The 20,560-nt window shown below is 41.1% G+C and overlaps 1 protein-coding gene and 1 pseudogene across 1 annotated transcript in view; both read right to left on the reverse strand.

The window, feature by feature from the left end:
• Positions 1-336: 336 nt before the first annotated feature.
• The window catches only part of LOC148013520 (peroxisome biogenesis protein 12-like), a 78,426-nt gene continuing 58,202 nt past the window's right edge, over positions 337-20,560 (reverse strand). The window contains exons 8-11 of the mRNA XM_087667556.1: positions 1,766-1,852; positions 1,007-1,093; positions 775-912; positions 337-687 (exon numbers count right to left, since the gene is read on the reverse strand). Of these exons, the coding sequence (XP_087523682.1) occupies positions 616-687; positions 775-912; positions 1,007-1,093; positions 1,766-1,852 (384 nt within the window). The 3' untranslated portion in view covers positions 337-615. The remainder of the gene's footprint in view (positions 688-774; positions 913-1,006; positions 1,094-1,765; positions 1,853-20,560) is intronic.
• LOC148013521 (uncharacterized) lies at positions 16,539-17,472 on the reverse strand (annotated as a pseudogene).

Genomic DNA, 20,560 nt, shown 5'->3' on the forward strand with positions numbered 1-20,560 from the left:
TTATGCTCCTAATGCATTCACCTGACTGAAACACTTCCACACAACCAATCATTTATAGAAGCGAAGTGTCCATAAGAGAGCAGCAGTAAAATACTTGAAAGCGTCCATTGCTCTCCCTTGTATTCATAAAGGCCCTTTTCATGTGTACCTTTATTCCTTTGCTGTCTTTAATTATTCTACTGCGATTTTTCTGCTCCAATGTGTCAAAGTAAGCAGTCATTAAGACAACCTGTAGGGCTTACATAGTTGAAGAGGGACTTCAATTTACTTTCCTGTGCAAAATATCAGACGCCACTCAATATTTTGATAGAGATGTGGCATTGCTGGTCAAACTGCTTTAAAGAAACAAGCCAATGATGTTTTGTCTCTTTTTACATGCTGAATGTACATATGGACAGGTCCCTAGATGATCTCTTTTAACAGAAAAATTCCAACCATAGTTGCAGCTCAGTTCATTGTGAATGTCAATTGACATTATATCTGTCGCCTGTTTGATTGCTCACTTCCTCATTGAAGGTTGCATTTCTAGTAAATGTTGCAGGAGCTTCTTTATCCATAATGATTCAGAGTATCAGCCTCTAGTTTCTAATGCATACAGCAGCTCATATTTACATGTTATGAGTCGTAGTATAGCCTTCTAATTTGATCAACAGTAGCTGGCATCAATGTCACAGGGCATCGATTGTACTGCAAGCAGAAGACGAAACCTTCAATTCACAACTAATAAGATGTTGAGCCATTATCGACTCCTCTGTCAAAGTAAAGAGAACTTACTTGAGAAACATATGTAAAGATGCAAGGATAACAGAAGACAAATCCAGAGGGAGCTACAAGTGCAGGATTTGTACGCAATTTCAAACAAAGTGGGCAGACCTTCCTGTCTTTTGGTAAAGGGATGCCTTTCTCAGCTACCTTTGCACAGTGACAAAAAAAATTAAGTCAAAGAAAAACACTTACTAACATTGGCATAGTTCAAGTGTGCTGATCTATCTCAATAAACACTTACCTTTGGTGCAGGAGGTGGAGGGGGGGCTGGATACACCATAGGAGCAGTCACTCTTTCTTCAGCAGACTGATACCACCACTCCATCATCTACAAAAACCATGTGCAACAGAAATGCTCAAAGCCTCTTCTTAAGTTTCCTCAGCATAGATAGTTGAACTAAAAACATAAGACTCTTTTTGCATATGATAGCTCTTCAATATTCTCATGGCACCTCTCCTTTCCAACCCTAATTTCACCTAGAGACATCAAGGTTGGCAAGGGCAATCCATAGAATAGAGCGATTTGAAAAGTATCACTTTAGTCATTAAGCTACATGTGAGAGTGTCTTTTGCCCACAATGCCAAACAAGGGTGAACTATATACAGTTCAAAACAGAGCGCCATCAATCTGAAGACTGAGCTTTGGTGACTTCTTTCAAAAATGCAGGTTTTCAGAGGGCTGAAGTTAGCTATTTCAGGCTACAGAGCAGCTTGGAATGCTTTTTGGTGTCCTAAAGTTCAAGATCTTTCATTTTTGAATTCAAGTAGCATCAAACATGTTTTTAAACAACGCACAAATCTTGCTAGGGATTGCTTCTTAGCATTTGAAAACTTCAGTATAACAGTACCAAAATTGTAAATGCGCTCCTTCCATAAGATCTGGCCCTATAATGCTAATTAGCAGCTTTACATAGGCAAGGCATTCATGTAATGACTATCAATCATTATAGTTGTAGCAACTATATCTACACATGTTAAATTGATGGAGTTGTTCAAATACCTTGAACAAAAAGACAGAAGCTATCAGACCAGTCTGTGCATAATCCAAAGTATTGTAGATCGTCTTGAGTGCCGCCCTCTGAAAAGCCTGCATCAGCGAAAAAAACAAAAGTAAATAAAACAATGCCTCACTTACACTGCCATCTCCCCACCATCCTTCATCCATCCCTCTCACCCCCAACCCTTGTTCTCCCATTCCCTGCCACTCCCATTATCCCCACACCTTCTCCTTCCCATCCTCCGTCCCCAACCCTGCCCTTCTACCACCTGGTATCCCAGCCCTTTTCCCTCCAAACCCCCTCCCACTTTTAAGGAAACTCTAGGGGAAAAGAGAGAGATGCAAAGAGTACAACAAACAATAAACACAATGTGATGAATGCTCGATGAGGGAGTGTATATAGAAATTAGAATTGTAGAAAGGGGCCTCAAGCCTCCATTTCCCCAAAACAAAGGCACAAGAGAGCTGAGAGAGATGTCAGAAACATCAAGAACTGCTCTGAAGTATCATTACCAAAGACGGATCCCAAATGCAACAGCAGGGATTGCTGCCCTGCTGCACAATGATGCAGAAACAGCAAAACGCAGCAGTATGCAGGCTGCCGTGATGACATAGCAGCTGCTGCTGACTGTCGATGCAAGCAGCAGTCCTCCAGTGCAGAAAACATGGCCTGATGAAGCCTCCAAACAGCACAGTCTCCAGCAGGCTAGCAAAGGCAAGCAGCAGCCCAAACAGCAGCAGTTCTACAAGAATGAAGAAGAATGACGATGGCAGGCAAAGGTGGTCGTTGAGCAGGGCCGCTTTTGAAACTCAGCAAAGGGGAGCGTTGGTGATGGTCGTCAAAGAGAGGAGAGATGATAGCAAAATTAACAAGGGCTGGAACCTGAAGGTTAATGGTCAAGATGAGAGAGCTAGGATGCCCACAACTGCCTTTATGGGGACTTTTTGGCCTCTTGTCCAACCACAAACAAATAACCACTTTGTTTGTAATGTCTTTTTAGGGATGTTTTTTAAGAGTTAAATTTGACTAATAATTCATGATATTTTGAAAATAGTTAAGGCCTTCAATTTCCTTGTTCAATGCCCCCTCTTAGGCCCAAAAGGTGCCCAAAGGGAAAGGAATCATAACTCCACCTTCATTTACCCAAACATCGCATCCCAAAGAGACCAAGGGTATCGCTCTAGACTGCCCTAGGGCTGAAGAGAGAAGCCCGAGTAGAAGCACAAGCAACCAGAAGCAAGAGAGATATGAGCTATGGAGGATCAAACAAGAGAGCAAGAAGGAGACACAAGATGTAGAAACTCCAATAGTCACCATGTGTGACTGGCCTTCCCTTATTCAATAGTCACTAAAAGAATAAAGAATAAAGTGACAGTGATGGGCGCCCACCACCTGTAGCGTACAAGTGTGTTGTCACTGTGTGTGAAGTAAATACAAGGCAGCCTGGCATAGGCACCTTTACCTCCAACAACCTCCCACTTAAAGGCAAATGCATCTCTAGTGAGAAAGGAACAAGACAAAAAGTGAAAGTATAAATGTACATAAAATACAATAAATTGAGGAATAGACACCATCACATCCTACGCCCATCATTTTCTTGAGGCAAGCAAAACATTCCACTGAGAGACTTTTAGTAAGAAAATTTGCAAGATTCTTGTCACTCAAGATCTTGACGAGCTCAATAGACTTCTTCTCTACCACCTCCCTGATGAAGTGATAGCGCACCTCAATGTGCTTTATCTTCACATGGAAAAACAAATTCTTGGCCAACTAAATAGCATTAAATTCGAATGCAATCTAAGAGTAATAGTAATACCAAGGTCCGATACCAAATGGCCTAACCATAGGGCCTCCTTGCAAGCCTCAGTGGCTGCAACATACTTTGCCTCAATGGTAGATAAGCCCGTGCATTTCTACACCCTGGACATCCAAGACACAGGGCCTCCTTGCAAGCCTCAATAGCTGAAATATACTTTGCCTCAATGGTAGATAAGCCCGTGCATTTCTACAACCTAGACATCCAAGACACAGCACCTCCAGCAAAAGTAAAAACATATCCAAAAGTGGACAGCCTACTATTTACATGTCTTGCATAGTTAGAGTCAATGTAACCCAAGATTGTAATATCCTAGCTACCATAGCAAATGATCATATGTGCAATGCCTTTCAAATACGTCATGATTGTGAAGAAATGCTCTAAATGCAGAAAACACAAAACCAATCGTACGACAAAGCATAAACTAATGAACACAGAACATAGTTAAAATTAGAGTAACTCAGAGACAGTGGACATAATGAATAATGAAGTAAATGACTACTAAACATACACTGCTCATACAACAAACACACTATGCAATGGATATCAAACACAACACAAGCCAACCTTTCTGTATCAAACAATAACAAAGGCAGCCAAAGAGGCTGGATCTGATGCAAACAAGCAATGAGAGAGAAAGAAAAAACGCAAATACTTGAGGACAAAGAAAACCCAGTGACAGCTAGAAACGGTAGACGATTGTGCAAGAAGTGTAGGCGATAGCTGGAGCAAAGAAAACCTCAACAAATGGAAGGTTTTGAATGATAGCGACAATGTTTGACTAATGGCAATAGCTCCAAATGATGACATCAGCAACAAACGCAATGTTTTGAGTACAGGCGACAGCTCCAAGATACCAAGTAATAACTCCTAAATGCAAGCGACAACTCATAGGTAGAAACGAAAGCTAGAATCATGTATCAGATAATAATATACAAGGAGATTTCTCCGTGAACGGGATGTGGACAACAAAGATACAACTCCCGAAACCTACAAAAACGAGATTGAGAGAGAGTGGTGGACTATATGCCTATTTATGGAAAGTCTGGGATATCCAAATTAGAGTTTTGCATGTGACACACAGTAACTCTCTAGGATTACATTTCTTTTTAAAATAACAAAATTTTTTCATTAATTAAGCGTGTTTTGGGACTGACAACTGTTTAAGTCAAGCTAATACATTTTTAGCTCAACATCCTTCCAAAACTGAGTCATGAAAACTAAGTACTTGTGATGATTTTATTTCACCCCCAGGCATTCCATCCCAAAGCAACCACAACCTCAAACAAAGAATGCATGTTGGCTACCCAATGACCTACTAAGACTACAAAGGCAACAGTTATCTTACCGAGGGAGCCCAAGTGATTACCCCAAAGAAACCAAGGCATCAAACCAAGGATGCTCGTCGACTATCCGAAGGCCTATCAAGTCTTACAAAGGAGGATGAAATCAACAATGGACTTCTTTTTTTTGGTTGAAAGCTTTAATTTTAATATTCACAAGATCTAGCATTAAGTGAGGGTTTCAAATCAATATTTGTTTCATTGAGTCATTGCGTCCCGAAATACAAGAAATAGAAATGGATAGTCCTACGATCTTCATGAAACAAGCAAAATAATTCCACACACCACTAGGGTAAGTGTTTAGGGATTACCCAAGGATATGTATATGTGCCAATCATATAGAGAATATGTGAAGAGACAAGCAATACATCAATGAGCAAGCAAGACAAGCAAAGCCAACATGCAAGCATAGGGAAAAACTACATTTGGAGATTGCCATGGGCAATGCCACAAGTATGGTGGATCCAAAGTCAACCACTCCAAGCATGATCGAAAATGAATAAATACGGACAGATGCATGTTTACGTGAATAGGATACCAATGAATGGGGTAATGCAAAACAAGATGCAAGATCGCATGCTCATGCAAAATGCGATGCAACAGCACCACTTGAACAATACCCTTGCAGGGGAATTGTTTACTTGCCTAAGTATCCTTTTACAATCATGTCATCCCGACAATGCAAATAAAGTTACAAATGTCAGTAATATACAATACAAAGTAAATAAATATCTAAGAGAAAAAAACTATAAACATCATCACTATCACTATCAAGAGAAGGAAGGCGTCCCTTCTTAAAGTGGAAAATAAAACTATAAACCGCTCCCTCTCACTATTGGACGGTGAAAGAAGAAGCACCCCCTCTGTTCCCAAAATGTTAATGTCAATGAAAAAAAAAAGCATCCAAAGAAGAAAAGTAAGATACATGTCCGATGAAAAATCTATCAAATGAATATTCTTCAAGGTGGCCTCCGAAGAGATAATGGTGAAACCTGGGAAAGAAGCGCCACCAAAAGATGCAACTATGGAAAGAAATGCCGATCAATCCAACGCTTCACTAGGTGGTAGATCTTGTAGAAGAAAATGTCAACCTATAAAAGCAAGCAAAAACAACTACATAAGATCATAAACATGCAGACCTCGACTTCAAAGTTAAGTGCAAGTGAGTGCTATAAACAAATGTGAATGTGACTCCTGTTAGACAAAGAGGGGCACAGCTGAGAGAGATGGAAGTCGAGTAGAAGTCAGCGTGAGAGTGTGATGACTAGAGAGGGTGTGAGCACAGTGAAAGTACGAGTCGATTAGAGTGTACCAACAATGTGTTGGTACACAAAGAATAAAATGTATTTATACTTAGGACACGTAAAGGGCACATTCACATATACAGTGTGTGTGTACTATACACGGAGGTTACCAAGTCTTTATCCCAACAACCTCCCACTTAAAGGTCCGATATGAACCTCTAGCTAACCCACTCCCACTAGTCGAATGCAATGCTCTTGCCAAGCTTTCCTTAGACTTTCAATGAGAACATCTGCAGGGTTATCTTGTGTTTTAATCTTGGTCAATGTGATTTGACCATCTTCTAGAATCTGTCTGATGAAGTAATATCGCACATCTATATGCTTTGTGCGTAAATGATACATGGCATTCTTAGCTCGATACACAGCACTCTAGCTATCACATCCCAAAACTGCAGTACCCATAGACATGCCGAGATCATCTACAAGTCTGCTCAACCATATAGCTTCCTTAGAAGCTTCAATAGCTGATATACATTCAGCTTCAGCGGTACTCAATGCAACAATGTTCTGCAACCTGAAACACCAAGAAACAGCCCCGCCAACAACTGTAAAGATATACCCGCTGGTGGACCTACGAGTGTCCAAGTCACTTGCCATGTCTGCATCACAATAACCCTACAACTAAGTGCACCCTACCCATAGCAAATACTTTTTCTTTGTGTAGCCTTAAGGTATCGAAGAATACACTTGACAACCTCCCAATGTGCTTTGCCGGGATTTGACATAAACCTGCTAACAACTCCCACTGCATGAGTAATGTCTGGACGAGTAGCAACCGTAGCATACATAAGAGAGCCACAAGCTAATACATAAGGAACTCCCTTCATAGCATTTTCTTCCACGTCATCTTTTGGGCTGTTGGCTTTGCTAAGCTTGAGATAAGGAGGTAAGGGTACCCCAAAAGGCTTAGCTTCAGTCATGTTAAATCTGTCCGGCACCTTTCGAATGTACTTTTCTTGAGATAAAAATAGCAATTTCTGCATTCTATCTCTACAAATCCTCATCCCTAAAATATGCTTTGCATTCCCCAAATCTTTCATGGAGAAAGCTGATTTCAGCTGATTTTTGAGAGCATCCAAGCTAGTTTTTCTTTTTCCAGCTAGTAAGATATTATCCACATACAAAACAAGTATGATGGGACTGCCATCTGTATCCTTTTTCATGTACAAGCAATGATCTGCATGGTTGCGTGTAAACTCATGAGATAGCATAAAAATATCAAACTTTTTGTACCACTGCCGTGGTGCTTGCTTCAGCCCATACAGGCTATGTTTTAGCTTACACACCATCTGCTCTTTTCCAAGAACTACAAAGCCCTCGGGCTATTTCATATAGATTTCTTCATCAATGTTACCATGCAAGAAAGTTATTTTTACATCCATTTGATACAACTCTAAATCCAAAACAATAGTAACAGCAAAAAGCACACGTAAAGTGGTCATCTTCACAACAGGTGAGAAGACCTCTTGTAAGTTAATCCCTTCCTTTTGTGCATACCCTTTGGCAACTAGCCTTGCCTTGTACTTGGGTTTCCTATCAATTGTCTTGACTTTGTACACCCATTTGTTTGGAAGTGGCTTCCTTCCCTTGGGCAATGACACAAGATCCCAAGTATCATTTGCATATAGAGATTTAATCTCTGCATGCATAGCTAGCTCCCACTTACTGCTGAACTCATATGACTTGGCCTCTTTGTATGTAAAAGGCTCACCCTTATCGGTAAGCATCACATAATGCAAGGAGGGGTCAAACCTATATGGTTGCCTTCTTACACATGTAGACCTGCGTACCCAATGATCAATATTTTCAAGAATTGGGTCTACATCTGGAAGTATATTAGTTTCAGCATTTATTGGCTACTGTAAACCATTTTCAGCATGCTGTTCATACTATATAGCACCTTCATTTTCATTTCCAGCACCTGCATTTTCATAATCAGCAAGCCTATCTTGCTGTCCATGACCTCCGTGTGCTTCTATTTACTATCCATCATCATTTGGCTCAAAAATAACCTGTTGATCATCAGTTTCAGCCTATGGTACAGCACCTTGAGGCTCATCTGAAGTAATGGGTGGCTACAGACTCTGAAATTTCACCTTTCTCAAATCTTCGTTAGAGACTAAATTGCCTTTCAGCAAATTTGCCTCATTAAACACAACATTACGGCTGCGAATAATTTTATTGGACTGAGATAACCACACTCTATAGCCAAATTCACCCTCATCACCATAGCCCATGAAAAAGCCTTTGGTTGATTTTGACTCAAGTTTATTCCTCAGCTCATCCCTAACATGCACAAAAGCATCACAATCAAATATGCATAAATGGTCATATGAGGCTGATTTGCCAAACCCAACCTCCTCAGGGATGCCATTATTTAAGGATCTATTTGGAGAGCGGTTGCAAATGTGAACCACAGTTTTGAGTGCCTCTCCCCAAAATGTATAAGGGAGATTGGCAATGGACAGCATGCACCGCACTCTTTCACCTAAAGTCCTGTTATATCTTTCAGCCACCCCATTTGAAGAAGGGTTGTAAGGGGCTGTAAGCTCCCTCTTAATACCATGCAAGTCACAAAAGGACTTGAATTCAGTCAATGTGAACTCACCCCCATTATCAGTTCTCAAGCATTTTAGCTTTCTACCTGTCTGAGTGGTCACAAACGCATGAAGAGTTTTAAAACAGCAAACACTTCACTTTTCTTTTTTAGCAGGTACACCCAAATCTTCTTGGAACAATCATCAATAAAGAAGATAAAATATACAGCACCACCCAACGATTTCACGGACATACTACATACATCAGAATGCACTAAGTCCAAGATATTGGACTTACGAGAGACACCAAAGTAAAAGGAATTTTTTATTTACTTTCCAAACTAACGCTCGTTACAAAAATCAAGTTTAGAGCGTTTTCCATCAACCCACTTTAGAGAGATAAGGACATCAAGTCCTTTTTGGCTCATATGGCCTAATCTCTTATGCCATAACTCCAAGTGGCTGCAAATTTCAGCAACTGCAAGAAACTTGCCATTCAAGGCTTTACAGTGCAAACAATAGAAAGTGCCCTTCTTGGTTCCTTTTGCAATCAGCATGGAACCCTTTTTCACTTTCCACAAACCACCACCAAACAATGTAGTGTAGCCATGCAAGTCAAGCTGACCAAAAAATAGTAAACTCTTTTTAATGCCAGGCACATATCTAGCATCTTTTAGCACAAGCTCTTGACCATTGTCTAAAGACAAGTGTACTGTGCCAATCCCATCAATTGTACAAGCATGGTTATTTCCAAGATACATCTTTCCATAACTACCTGTATTGAACATAGCAAAAAACTCCAAGCAAGGAGTGACATGGAAAGAGACACCAGAGTCTACAATCCAAGTCAGAGTGACACTATCATCAAGTGACAAGAGTGTATCAATCACATCAGCCTTGGTAATCTGCATATCCTGCATGTGATATACAAGGGCATCATAATCAACTACACAATACATCAACCTCTCTATCTGAAAGCTCCTCTATGACCACGCTAGAGGCTACATTGGCATTTTCTTTGCCTTTGGTTGTCTCCAATGCATCTATCTTTTCTTCCTTCTTTTTATCTCCTACATTCTTCTCTCTCTCTTGTTCCTTCTTATAGAACCTGTAATCAGGTTTCTTGTGGCCCTTCCGACCACAGTGATAGCAAGTAATATCACTCTTTTCCTTTCCTTTGCTCTTGCTCCAGTTTTTGTGTCCTGCATTTGCATTTTTTCTTTCAGCCTTGCCTCTTACATTGTAAGCTGAGTTGTTGCCTTCTCCACTAGACATACGTCTAATTTCTTCATTCAAGATAGAGCCCTTCACCCCATCATATGAGAGATTGGGGTTATTGCTGAGTGAAACCACTAAGGTTTCCCACAAGTCCGGCAATGTCATGATCAAAAAGATCACCCTCAACTTATTATCAAAGTCCAAATTTGCATCTTTGAGCTGATTTAGAACCCTTGTAAATGCACTGAAGTGCTCAGCTGCAGGCTTTGACTCATCCACTCGCATATTCACCAACTTGCGCATTAAATGCACCTGATTAACAAGTGTGGTAATCTCATAAGTAATTTTTAGCTTCTCCCATATTGCATAACCTGTGTCTAAACCCTTACTGTTTGTCAAAATGTCATCAGTGACACCCATCTTTATGTAAGCCACTGCCTTTTTATTCACTCTAGCCCAATCTGCATCAGACATTAGTACGGGTTTATCTTCCTGCAAAGCATTCTCACAATCCTTTAGGAACAAAATGCTCTGCATACGGTTTTTCCAACGGTCAAAGCCATGACCATCGACCCGTTTAATCTCCATCAAACTCTTGATGTCTGAACTGGAAGAAGTTGCAGCCATTTTATCACGAACACAGGAGTAAATGCACTAATCTGCAGAAGCACAAGCTGAACCAGCAAAATACATTGCTGCTTTTTCTCAACCAAAAATAAATCTCTACTATTTGTACATTAACCAGCCACTACATGGACAAAAGATACAGAAATTTACCAAATTCTGCAAAAATCCCCAAAATTTCAAGTCCAAATTTGCATAAATGTCAGTAAATGTGAACCAGCTAAGTAAAATTTTGCCAATACATGAAAAGCCCCAAATTTATAGAATCTAATGTCAGGAAATTTTACTCAAAAGAATAAAATTTCGACAAAATTGGCAAAATCCCCAACTTAATTGAGGTCACCGCTCGCAATATCTGCAATTTTTAACTCGAAAGTCACTAACAAGCATGAACGATGTCAAATCTCGGAAAAGCCCCAAATTTCTAGCTCGAATCTTCACAGATTTCAGATCTGTGCTTTTGGTGCATGAACTATCACCAGGAGTACATGGTGATTGAAAAATTTTGAAGGAAATTTAGATTTTTTGAAAAAACAGACATGGATCGGCAAGCGGGTCACGTGGCCGTCGCGTGGCTTGTCTACCGCGGGTCCCGTCACTGTCCTTTGCCGCCGTCGACTCTTGCCCGGTCCCCGCACCATGTGTCACTGCCCGTTGCTGCCGGCAACTGTTATCCAGTCTCCCCGAGTGTGTGTCGCTGCCCATTGCTGCCCAGTCGCCCGCCTGAAGAAACCGTCACGCCAATCGCCAGGTACGGCAAGTCTCTCGCCTGTCGCTCGCCTATCTGAAGGTTGCCTGCCTGTTTGTCATGAGCTCGTCAGTGGGCCTACACACTGGACATTAGCCTTGTCCGGTAGTCACTCGACTACCCCTTGATCTCGGAAGCGCGCAAAGTCCTAAGCTCTGATACTAGTTGTTGGACGAAGAGGGGCACGGCTGAGAGAGATGGAGGTCAAGCAAGAGTGAGCGTGAGAGTGTGACGGTTGGAGAGGATGTGAGCAGAGTGAAAGTACGAGTTGATTAGAGTGTACCAACAATGTGTTGATACACAAAGAATAAAATGTATTTATACTTGGGGCACGTAAAGGTTGCATTCATATGTACAATGTGCGTGTACTATACACGGAGGTTACGAGGCCTTTATCCCAACAACTCCCACTACCAAAAGGTAAACATGCTAAGAATGTAAGAAAGTTAAAAGAGAAATATGCAACAGAAAAGAAAAGACGAACTAGAGCGTACCCTATAAGGATAAGTGACGTGTAGGTGGCAAGTGAAAAGGAAGCATGGACTATTATGGAGATCAGAATCGGAGCAAGGCTCCACAATCTGCATGGGCCGAATGGGCTCTAGAGAAAGTCAGCTCAAGTGCTTCTGGCTACAGTTTGAAGAACAGGGAAACTCCGAGCGGGAAGGAGACTCATCAAGTCGGTCCTCAAGAGAGGCAACACATGCCCAAGGAAAACTAAAGTCCACAACATTAGGATGAACAAACATTTATTGCAACTCCCGAAGTTAAGAGGGAGCAAAAAAACCAGCTACCATATGAGCAGTGGGTCTATCCTACTGCCTTGGCTGTGGAGGGGAGGAAGAGTGCCCACACCAAATAGGCTTGAGACACAAGTCTTGGGCAGACTAACCTTAGCCTTTAAACGACACTCGTCATCACAATGTTTGACAATATTGACAATACCGATTTTTCTTTGGTACATTCCGCTATCCAAGTTTGAGTTGTAACAAATAAGTTCCTTGTGACTCGTAAGCTTGGTTTGGATTTGGATATTGATTGGAAGATTGAGTTTGCTTGCTCTTCCCTTGGTGCCCCTTCTCAGAAGATGCAACAAAGGCCCCTCTGTGAAGGATGTCCCATGAAATTGATCGAACAGGCGAGCATAACGCAATAGCTGACACTCAAATTCATAGGACGTGGGCATCTAAGGCTATGAGATCACCTACTGCACAAAATGGAAATATTTCCATGACAACTTATTAAGGAACAATGTGACCTGATAGTCAAGGGATTTAGCAATCCCAATGGTTCAGAACTCAACGAGTAAACACCGATACTAAGCTAGCTTGGCATTCAAGTCATCCTTATCAGTGATGGTGAAGTTTTGAAACTCATGAACTAAGTTGATGCAACAAGTCCAATCTTGCACTGCATAGCAATCGACAAGATGGGCCCAACACTCGAAGAAAGGTCAAAGTGCCAAAGTTATGAGTGAAATTCAAGAAGGAGACCTTGCATCAACTTGACGATGGTATGGCATTTCTGCTTTTCCAAGAGCAACAAACCTCGTATGAATACCGACGGAGGTCAGACTAAGGTTCTTGTCCGAGTACAAGTTTCCACAAACCTTAGAAATCCAATACATGCCTCATCAAATTGAACCAAGTGGCAAAATTTGGCATGTTAAAACGAGTCTTATCTGAAAACACATACTTGGCGAATGAGGATGAATGAAAAGCTGGGGAGGATAGATGGGTATTGTAGGACATGGACGTGGACAAGGTGGATTTGGTGGAGGGGGGTACGCAAAAATAGATTGTGAGTGTCCAATGGGTGTCGATTGATGCTACGGTATGAGAACATGAATGTTTTCATAAGGTGTCGATGGAGGAGATGGAGGCACCATGACACATAAGCCCTATCCAAATGTTGGCTGGGAATCGAAGAATGACCAATCGGGCTACTAGTTAAGGCCATGGAAGCAAACTGGTATCAACTAGGAAACACTCGTATATGTTTGGGATGCACTCCCAAAGGGATACCCAAAAAGTATGTGGGGAGGATGCCAAGCCTCCATCACGAAGACGCTACCCAGATAGGGGAAAGGAGGTGCCCTAAAGGTTATGCTTAAGTGTGTGGAACCCCCAAGGTACTGTGTGGTGGAACATGTGACACACTTAATGGAGGCTAAAAGAAAGGTGTAGTGGAATGTGAGGGTGGGATGGGTAGGAGCCCAAAAGGATTTGTGATGGGTATGGAAATGGAAAATCTAAGTGGGTTTCTTTTGTCCATTAAATGCATGAAATTGAAAAGATGATTGTGATAAGGATGTGGATGCACCTCCAACCATGCCAAATCTACCAGAGGCAAGCTAGGAGGCCTACACTTGATTGTTTCTGGATATGTTTGGTTGTAGAGATTGTGTGAAAGTGTTAATAGTGTTGTTTTTACTTCTATAGATGAGCATTCTAATCAAAGTCCTAGGTATCTCAAAGAGAACTTGGCTCTGAGACCATGTGAAAAAATGCTCTAAATGCAGAAAACATAAAATCAATTGTACAACAAAGCACAAACCAATAAACACAGAATACAATTAGGATTAGAATAACTCACAAAGAATATATACAATGAATAATGAAGTGAATGACTATTGAGTGCAGTAGTCATGTAGCAAACACACTATGCAATGAATATTGAACCTTGAACTCTTATATCTCTAGGATCAAGGCAGAGGTTATCAACTGGGGAATGCGTCATACTCTAAACAGATCTCAAAACACGGCAAGACAGCCTCCATGTGTTGAACAATAGAAAACCTAGCCAAAGAGGCTAGATCAGATATACAGACAAGCAATGAGGAGAGAGAGAGAGAGAGAGAGAGAGAGAGAGAGAGATATACCAAAACGCAGGTACTTGAGAAGAGAGAAAATTTGAGCAACAGCTGAAAACAATAGACGACTATGCAAGAAGTGTAGATGACAACTAGAGGAGAGAGAAACTCAACAAACACAAGGTTCTGGATGATAGCAACACTGTCTAACTAATAGCAACAGCTTTAGATGATGATATCAGCAACAAACACAACGTCAGTGCAGGCAACAACTCCAAGGTACCATCCGACGGCTCCTAGATGGAAGCGACAGCTCACAGGTGGAGACAAAGGCTGAAATCAAGTGTCAAATGATAGTATACAACAAGGAGAAGGTCTGACTACGATGCTCTCTACGAATGGGGTGTGGGCAATAGAGATACAGCTCCTAAAACTTGCAAAAACAAGATAAACAAAGAGTGGTGGACTGCATGCCGATTTATAGAAAGTTTGGGACACCCAAATTAGGGTTTGGCATGTGGGACACAATAACTCTCTACAATCACGTTTCTTTTTAAAATAGTAAGGTTTCTTAATTAGTTAAGCGTGTTTTGGGGCTGTTTAAGTCAAGCTAATGCATTTTTAGCTCAACAATGATACCCTTCACAATGTCTCGATATCGCCGGCCAAGTGTAGCCATATAGCATGCCACAACTCCCATGGCAAATACTATGTCAAGGCAAGTGACTATCATGGTATACATTAAACTACCCACTGCCGATGCATATTTCCCACCGGGCAAAGAAACCAAATCCCATGTATGGTTTTTTTGCAATGAATCAAACTCTAACTATATTGTCCTCTCCCAAGAGTGACTCATCTCTACACACAACCTCCTCATAAGTATGAGGCTCACCAAAATCTATCACCATAACATAGTCCATGGAGAGCACAAACCGATCAGGCTCACGTCTATGTCTAGTAGATCGTCGCAAAACAAGTTGTGGGACCTACATCTTGTCTAACATCATAGTCATGGGCCACTAAAGCATCAACTACGAACTATCAAGCTGGCTACACAAAACATGAGGCTCTTGAAAAATCACCTTACATATCTCAACTACATGCTCAAGCTGCTTATGCACCTTCTCCTCATGAAAGATAAAATCATGGCTATGGATGACATTCCAAGCCTACGGATCCCATAGGCAATAGCCCATCTCACCTGCATCCCCATAACCAAGAAAGATATAATTTCACTAACTTAGGATTCAGTTTATTGTGTTTGTCCTTGGAAACATAGCAAAAAACCTTACATCCAAAGATACGCAAACGAGCATATGACAAAGGTTTTCCAAACCATACCTCCTCTATACAACCTAAGGACCAATAGCAATGTATGTAGATCTGTTTATCAAGTGTATGGCAGTGGTAATTACCTCAACCCAAAAATGTTGTGGTAGGCTTGCTTGGCTAAGCATACTACCAACTCTCACGAATCATCCCATTAATGCACTTTGCAATATTATTTTGGGGTGGAGTGTAGGGAATGGTCAACTAGCACTTAACGCCCCTCTCACCGCAAAACTACTCAAATGTCTTAGAGACATATTCACCCCTACTGTTAGATTAAGCATTTCAGCCTATAACCAAACTGGTTCTCAACAAGAGCAAGCCAATGCTTAAGCTAGATAAGATATCATTTTTTACTTAAAAGGATATGCCCAAACCTTATGCAAGTAATCATCAATGAAAGTCATGAAATACTTCGTGCCACCTAGTGATAACTGACAAGGCATGGGACCACATACATCAGAATGAAAAAGAGCCATAGACTCACCCATGCACATAATGTCAAACTTCTTATGAGAAATGTGTGTCTACTTGCCATAAAGACAATGGTCACAAGAATTAAAACATTTGTAATCAAGAGACTAAAGCAAGGTAACTGCAAAACATTTCACCTCTGAAATGTTGTGTTTCATCCCGAAATGTTTCACCTCTAAGAAGGTTTGAAGTAAAACGCCAACTAAAACAGCTGAATAATACATATAAGACATATTTTCTTACAAGTATCAATATTGACTTTATACAAGTGTTAAGACTTAAGAAGCAACGTATAGTATGTGCAAGTATTCAATTTCAGTAATAAATAATATGTAAGAACCATAAGCTAAAGAGTCAAGAGTCGAGACTCCAGATATCAAACCAGTTACAAGTTTAGGAATCAAGTTGCAAGCAACTAACTAGTTAACATGCATCGTGACACATATCTTAAAAAGTGAATAGTTCAAAATCCTTAATTTTTAATTATCAAATCCCAAAAACACTAGTCTCTAGACTCTAGCACTCTCACTAGAACTATCACTCTTGCTATCACCCTTGAACTTAGTGTCAATCTAGAAGGCTCAAGGCTCTTCGTGCGCACTGATGAGGATATGAGCAACAATTGCAACAAATGACTCTACAACTTCGCAATGCCAACATGTAGAGAATCGGATCTGCTGCTTCATCCTTTCAATGCCCTCATGAATGAAGTCATACACATCATCCTCAAGGGTCTGAGGCTACAACATAGTCACATCTGCTACTCTCACAACAATCTTTCTAGGGTCAACCTGATGGGGTGTCCAACTTGCTGACCCCTCACCATCCAAAGCTACTATTTTCTCAAGAACTCGACGGTTGGCATTTGTATATGTCAAATTATTCAATTGGCTAGTGCTAAGCCTACAAAATCAAAGGTCATAAATATAAGTCATAATATTTAGATAAATTCTTAAGTCATTGGCTTATTTCAAAGGTTTATATTTATCATTACCTATTGCGATCTTTAGTGTGGATATCACCCATAATGCTCCAAAGACGCTCGACTGCCAAAGAACTAACAAGCTGTGATAATACTCGCAAAGCTGCCATTTGAAGAGTTGGAGTTAAGCCCCCAAACTTCTCCCACCAAGATACTAGAAGAGCTAGATTATCCTCAAACTTTGCTACTTGTCTTGCATTCCCCCTATAGGCTAGGAGATCATCCTCAATGTTATTCTGCATAGCAGATATTGGATACACTCTTTCTAAGTACTTCATCCACCTTGACACTGTGTTTTTTTTTTTCAAGAAATGAAAATTCTATTAAAACTCTTGAGGCAAAATACAAAGTACATTGCAAATAAAATGGTTGTGTGAACAATGAATCCAATAGTCTACCTGACATTAATGTTGCATTTGTACATTGAGAGTCTTTTCTCCACATAGGGTGAAAAATATGTGCAACAGAATGGATTTGGTGCCCAAACCAATTTCGTGTATGCTCAAATATTCGAGTCATCTAGGATACCTTGCACAAAATATAGTCAAAAGATGCAAGAGTAAACACTTGAATCAAGTCTCAAACGTAAGAGCTAGGTTGCAATATATGACATGGAATGAAAGAAAACTTATATTTCCTTACTTGCCAATTGACAGCACATTGTAATCGTGAATGTCATTGTGAAGTCTTTCCATAAATGGATACAAAAGGCCCATGGTATCTCCTTTTGCTATCACATAGCCGTAACATTGACACTATTGCAAGTAGTGCACATTGTAGTCCATCTACATCTCCAAAACTCAACATTATAGATTGTGTGCATGATATTAGTGGCATCCAGAGTAGAGACTTCTCACCAATCCAACCACTCCTAATCCACTACCATACACCTCAATGAATCCTTGCACTTCACAACCCTAGGATTAACCATGTGTCTATTAGGATGTTAGAGATTATTCATCCCTTGGACTAGCATTTCTCATGTTACCATTGGTGCAATCAATTCTCTCAAAGGTACTCTTGCAGGGCATTATTTCATTATTCTTGTCACTCAATGGGCATGTTCAGCAGACACGATGTACGAGCAATTTGTCAAGCACGCGATGATGCAATGTAGCAATTGGACTGATTGCTGATTATTTTATTCCTCTGTGCAGTAGTTGGCTGGTTTTGATCAGGTCAGCCAGTTTTTGCTGGCCGACTATAGTATTTTATTGCATTCTTTTCCTACTATTTAGGCCTAGTTGGCAGCCTGCCCCACTCACTTGTTTCCCAAGTGTAGGTGGGGGAGATATGTCTACAGCCCTTGTATATCTGCCCTCTTCATTTCGGCATTCACTGACTGCAGATTTCTATGTTCTTTTGTCTCTTTTCTCTCTCCCTTTCTCTCGTGTTCATTTTCTTTCACTCTTGTCTGTACGCTTCCACATTCGCTACACTCTGACATGGTATCAGAGCAACATAGAAGAGCTGATTCATCATGGGCAGACCTGATTGGGAGAATTCTTCACGACAAAAGCTTGACTTTTCAGCCTTTGGAGGCTGTGTAGACAGGTTGTGTGCAGAGAAGTGAAGTTTTTTGAAGGTCCTTTCTGTTTGTGAAGGAGGAAAAGCTATGTTTTCAGCCTTTTCCTACAACTTTTGAGTCTTCATCGCCTTTGGCGAGTGAACTCTTTGAGGATGAGTGAAGGAAGCCCTAGCAGGCACTGGCACCGTGCATGGAGTCAGAGGGGGCTGGCCTTGTTTTTGTGCACATCATTCTATTTACAATGTCAACTGAAATTGACACGAAGTTTCACGCTATTATGGACAGTAAGGTCCCCGTGTTGCCCACTCTTCCTTCAGATCAAAAGCTTGATGGGAAGAATTACCACATATGGCATGTAATGATGCTTGCCATCTTGGAGTCTTATGATTTGGCAAAGCTCGTGACTAAGGCTATAGACCATCCTACAACTCGTGATGCCTCCAAGCTTTCTTCAAATGAGAAAGCCGAGTTGATAAAGGTACAGGCGCATTGGAATAAACTGAATGTGTGCATCCATTCTTGCCTCTTTATTTCCTGCACTCCAGCAATCATTGCTCACATCGAGCAATTGACCGTGGCTCGAGACATATGGCTGGAGCCTGATCAAATGTACAATCGGATGACCGTGATGAAGCAAGCGTCTCTAGAGGTTCAAATGAGGACTTTGAGTCCTAACAAGTCTTCTTCTATGCAAAAGCATGTTAGTAAGCTTCGGTAATTGCAGATGTAGGTCCAAAACGCAAGGAAGGCGATTACCTTGGAGGACATCATGATAACTCTTCTCTCTCAATTACCGCCACAACTCAATGCATTTTACTCTACCTTGATTGTTTCAAGGCAAAAAGAGACTCTTTACTGGGAAGAGTTGGTTCCTATAGTTTTGGACTAGGAGGAGCAATTGAAATAACTAAATGCTTCTAAATCAGACGCATTAACAAATCAATCCTCTCAAAAGAAGAGGACCAAAAGGAGGACAAATCAAAGAAGGAAAAAGAGAAGAATTCCACTTGTCACATCTATGGCAAAACAGGTCATTGGAAGAAGGATTGCCCAATAAGGAGAAGAATGACGAGAAGAAGGACAAATCTTCAAAGGATTTAGGAGCGATGGTTGCTCCCTCTCATCATCTGCCTTCCTCCACTTGGAGATGATTGAGACATCGACCCCTAGGGCTTCTAGTGTTGCGTTGACGGCCCCACACTCTCATGAGTGGATTGTTGACAATGGTGCCTCTCGGCACATGACTCCTTCTACAGCAAGTATTGCACATTTGTGGCCTTCGCATGGACAAATTCTCAGTGTGGCGATAGCTCTTCTCTCCCTACTCAAGGGAGGGGTAATATGCAACTTATGTCAAATGGGCAAGGTGGTGCTCATACTTCAAAGGTGCTTTATGTGCCAAGCTTGGGTTACCATTTGCTGTCGATACACAAGATTTGTGCCATCAGCCTCTTGATTGAGTTTGGCGGCAATTCCTTTTGGATTCATGATTGTGGATCAAGACAGGCGCTCACTTACGCTTATGAGAAGAATGGAGTCTACAAGCTAAGGTCTCCTTTTGCCCTGACCTCTCTTCTTCCTACCTCTCAGACACAAACCAAGCTTTGGCATGCTTGATTTATCCACCTAAATTATGATTACCTTCGAAAGGTATCTAGGGAATAGGGTTTTTGAGGTATGCCCACATTGTGGTGACCCAACAGCCGTGTGTATCTTGCATTCTTGGGAAACAACATCGTGATGCCATTCTTAGCAAGGCTTCGAGGAGATCCCCAACACCCTTGGAGCTTGTTTCTACAGATCTATGTGGACCTATGAGGGAAAAATTCCTTAACGAAAGCTTGTATTCCATGCTGATTGTGGACAATTTTAGCAAGATGACATGGACTTATTTTTGGCAGTTGAAGTCAGAGGCTTTCTCCCACTTCAAGGATTGGTTACTCTTTGAGGAGAACAAATCAGGCCGAAAACTGAAGACATTACAATCAAATAAGAGATCAGAATTTGTTTCTAATGAGCTTGCTAGATTTTGTGCAAATCATGGTATCCATTAGGAGTTTGCAAATACAAACACACCTC

Source organism: Lygodium microphyllum, chromosome 26 (genome assembly GCF_053477565.2).
Source record: "Lygodium microphyllum isolate KBCC chromosome 26, Lygodium_microphyllum_v1.1.10, whole genome shotgun sequence".
Classification (NCBI taxonomy): Eukaryota; Viridiplantae; Streptophyta; class Polypodiopsida; order Schizaeales; family Lygodiaceae; genus Lygodium; species Lygodium microphyllum.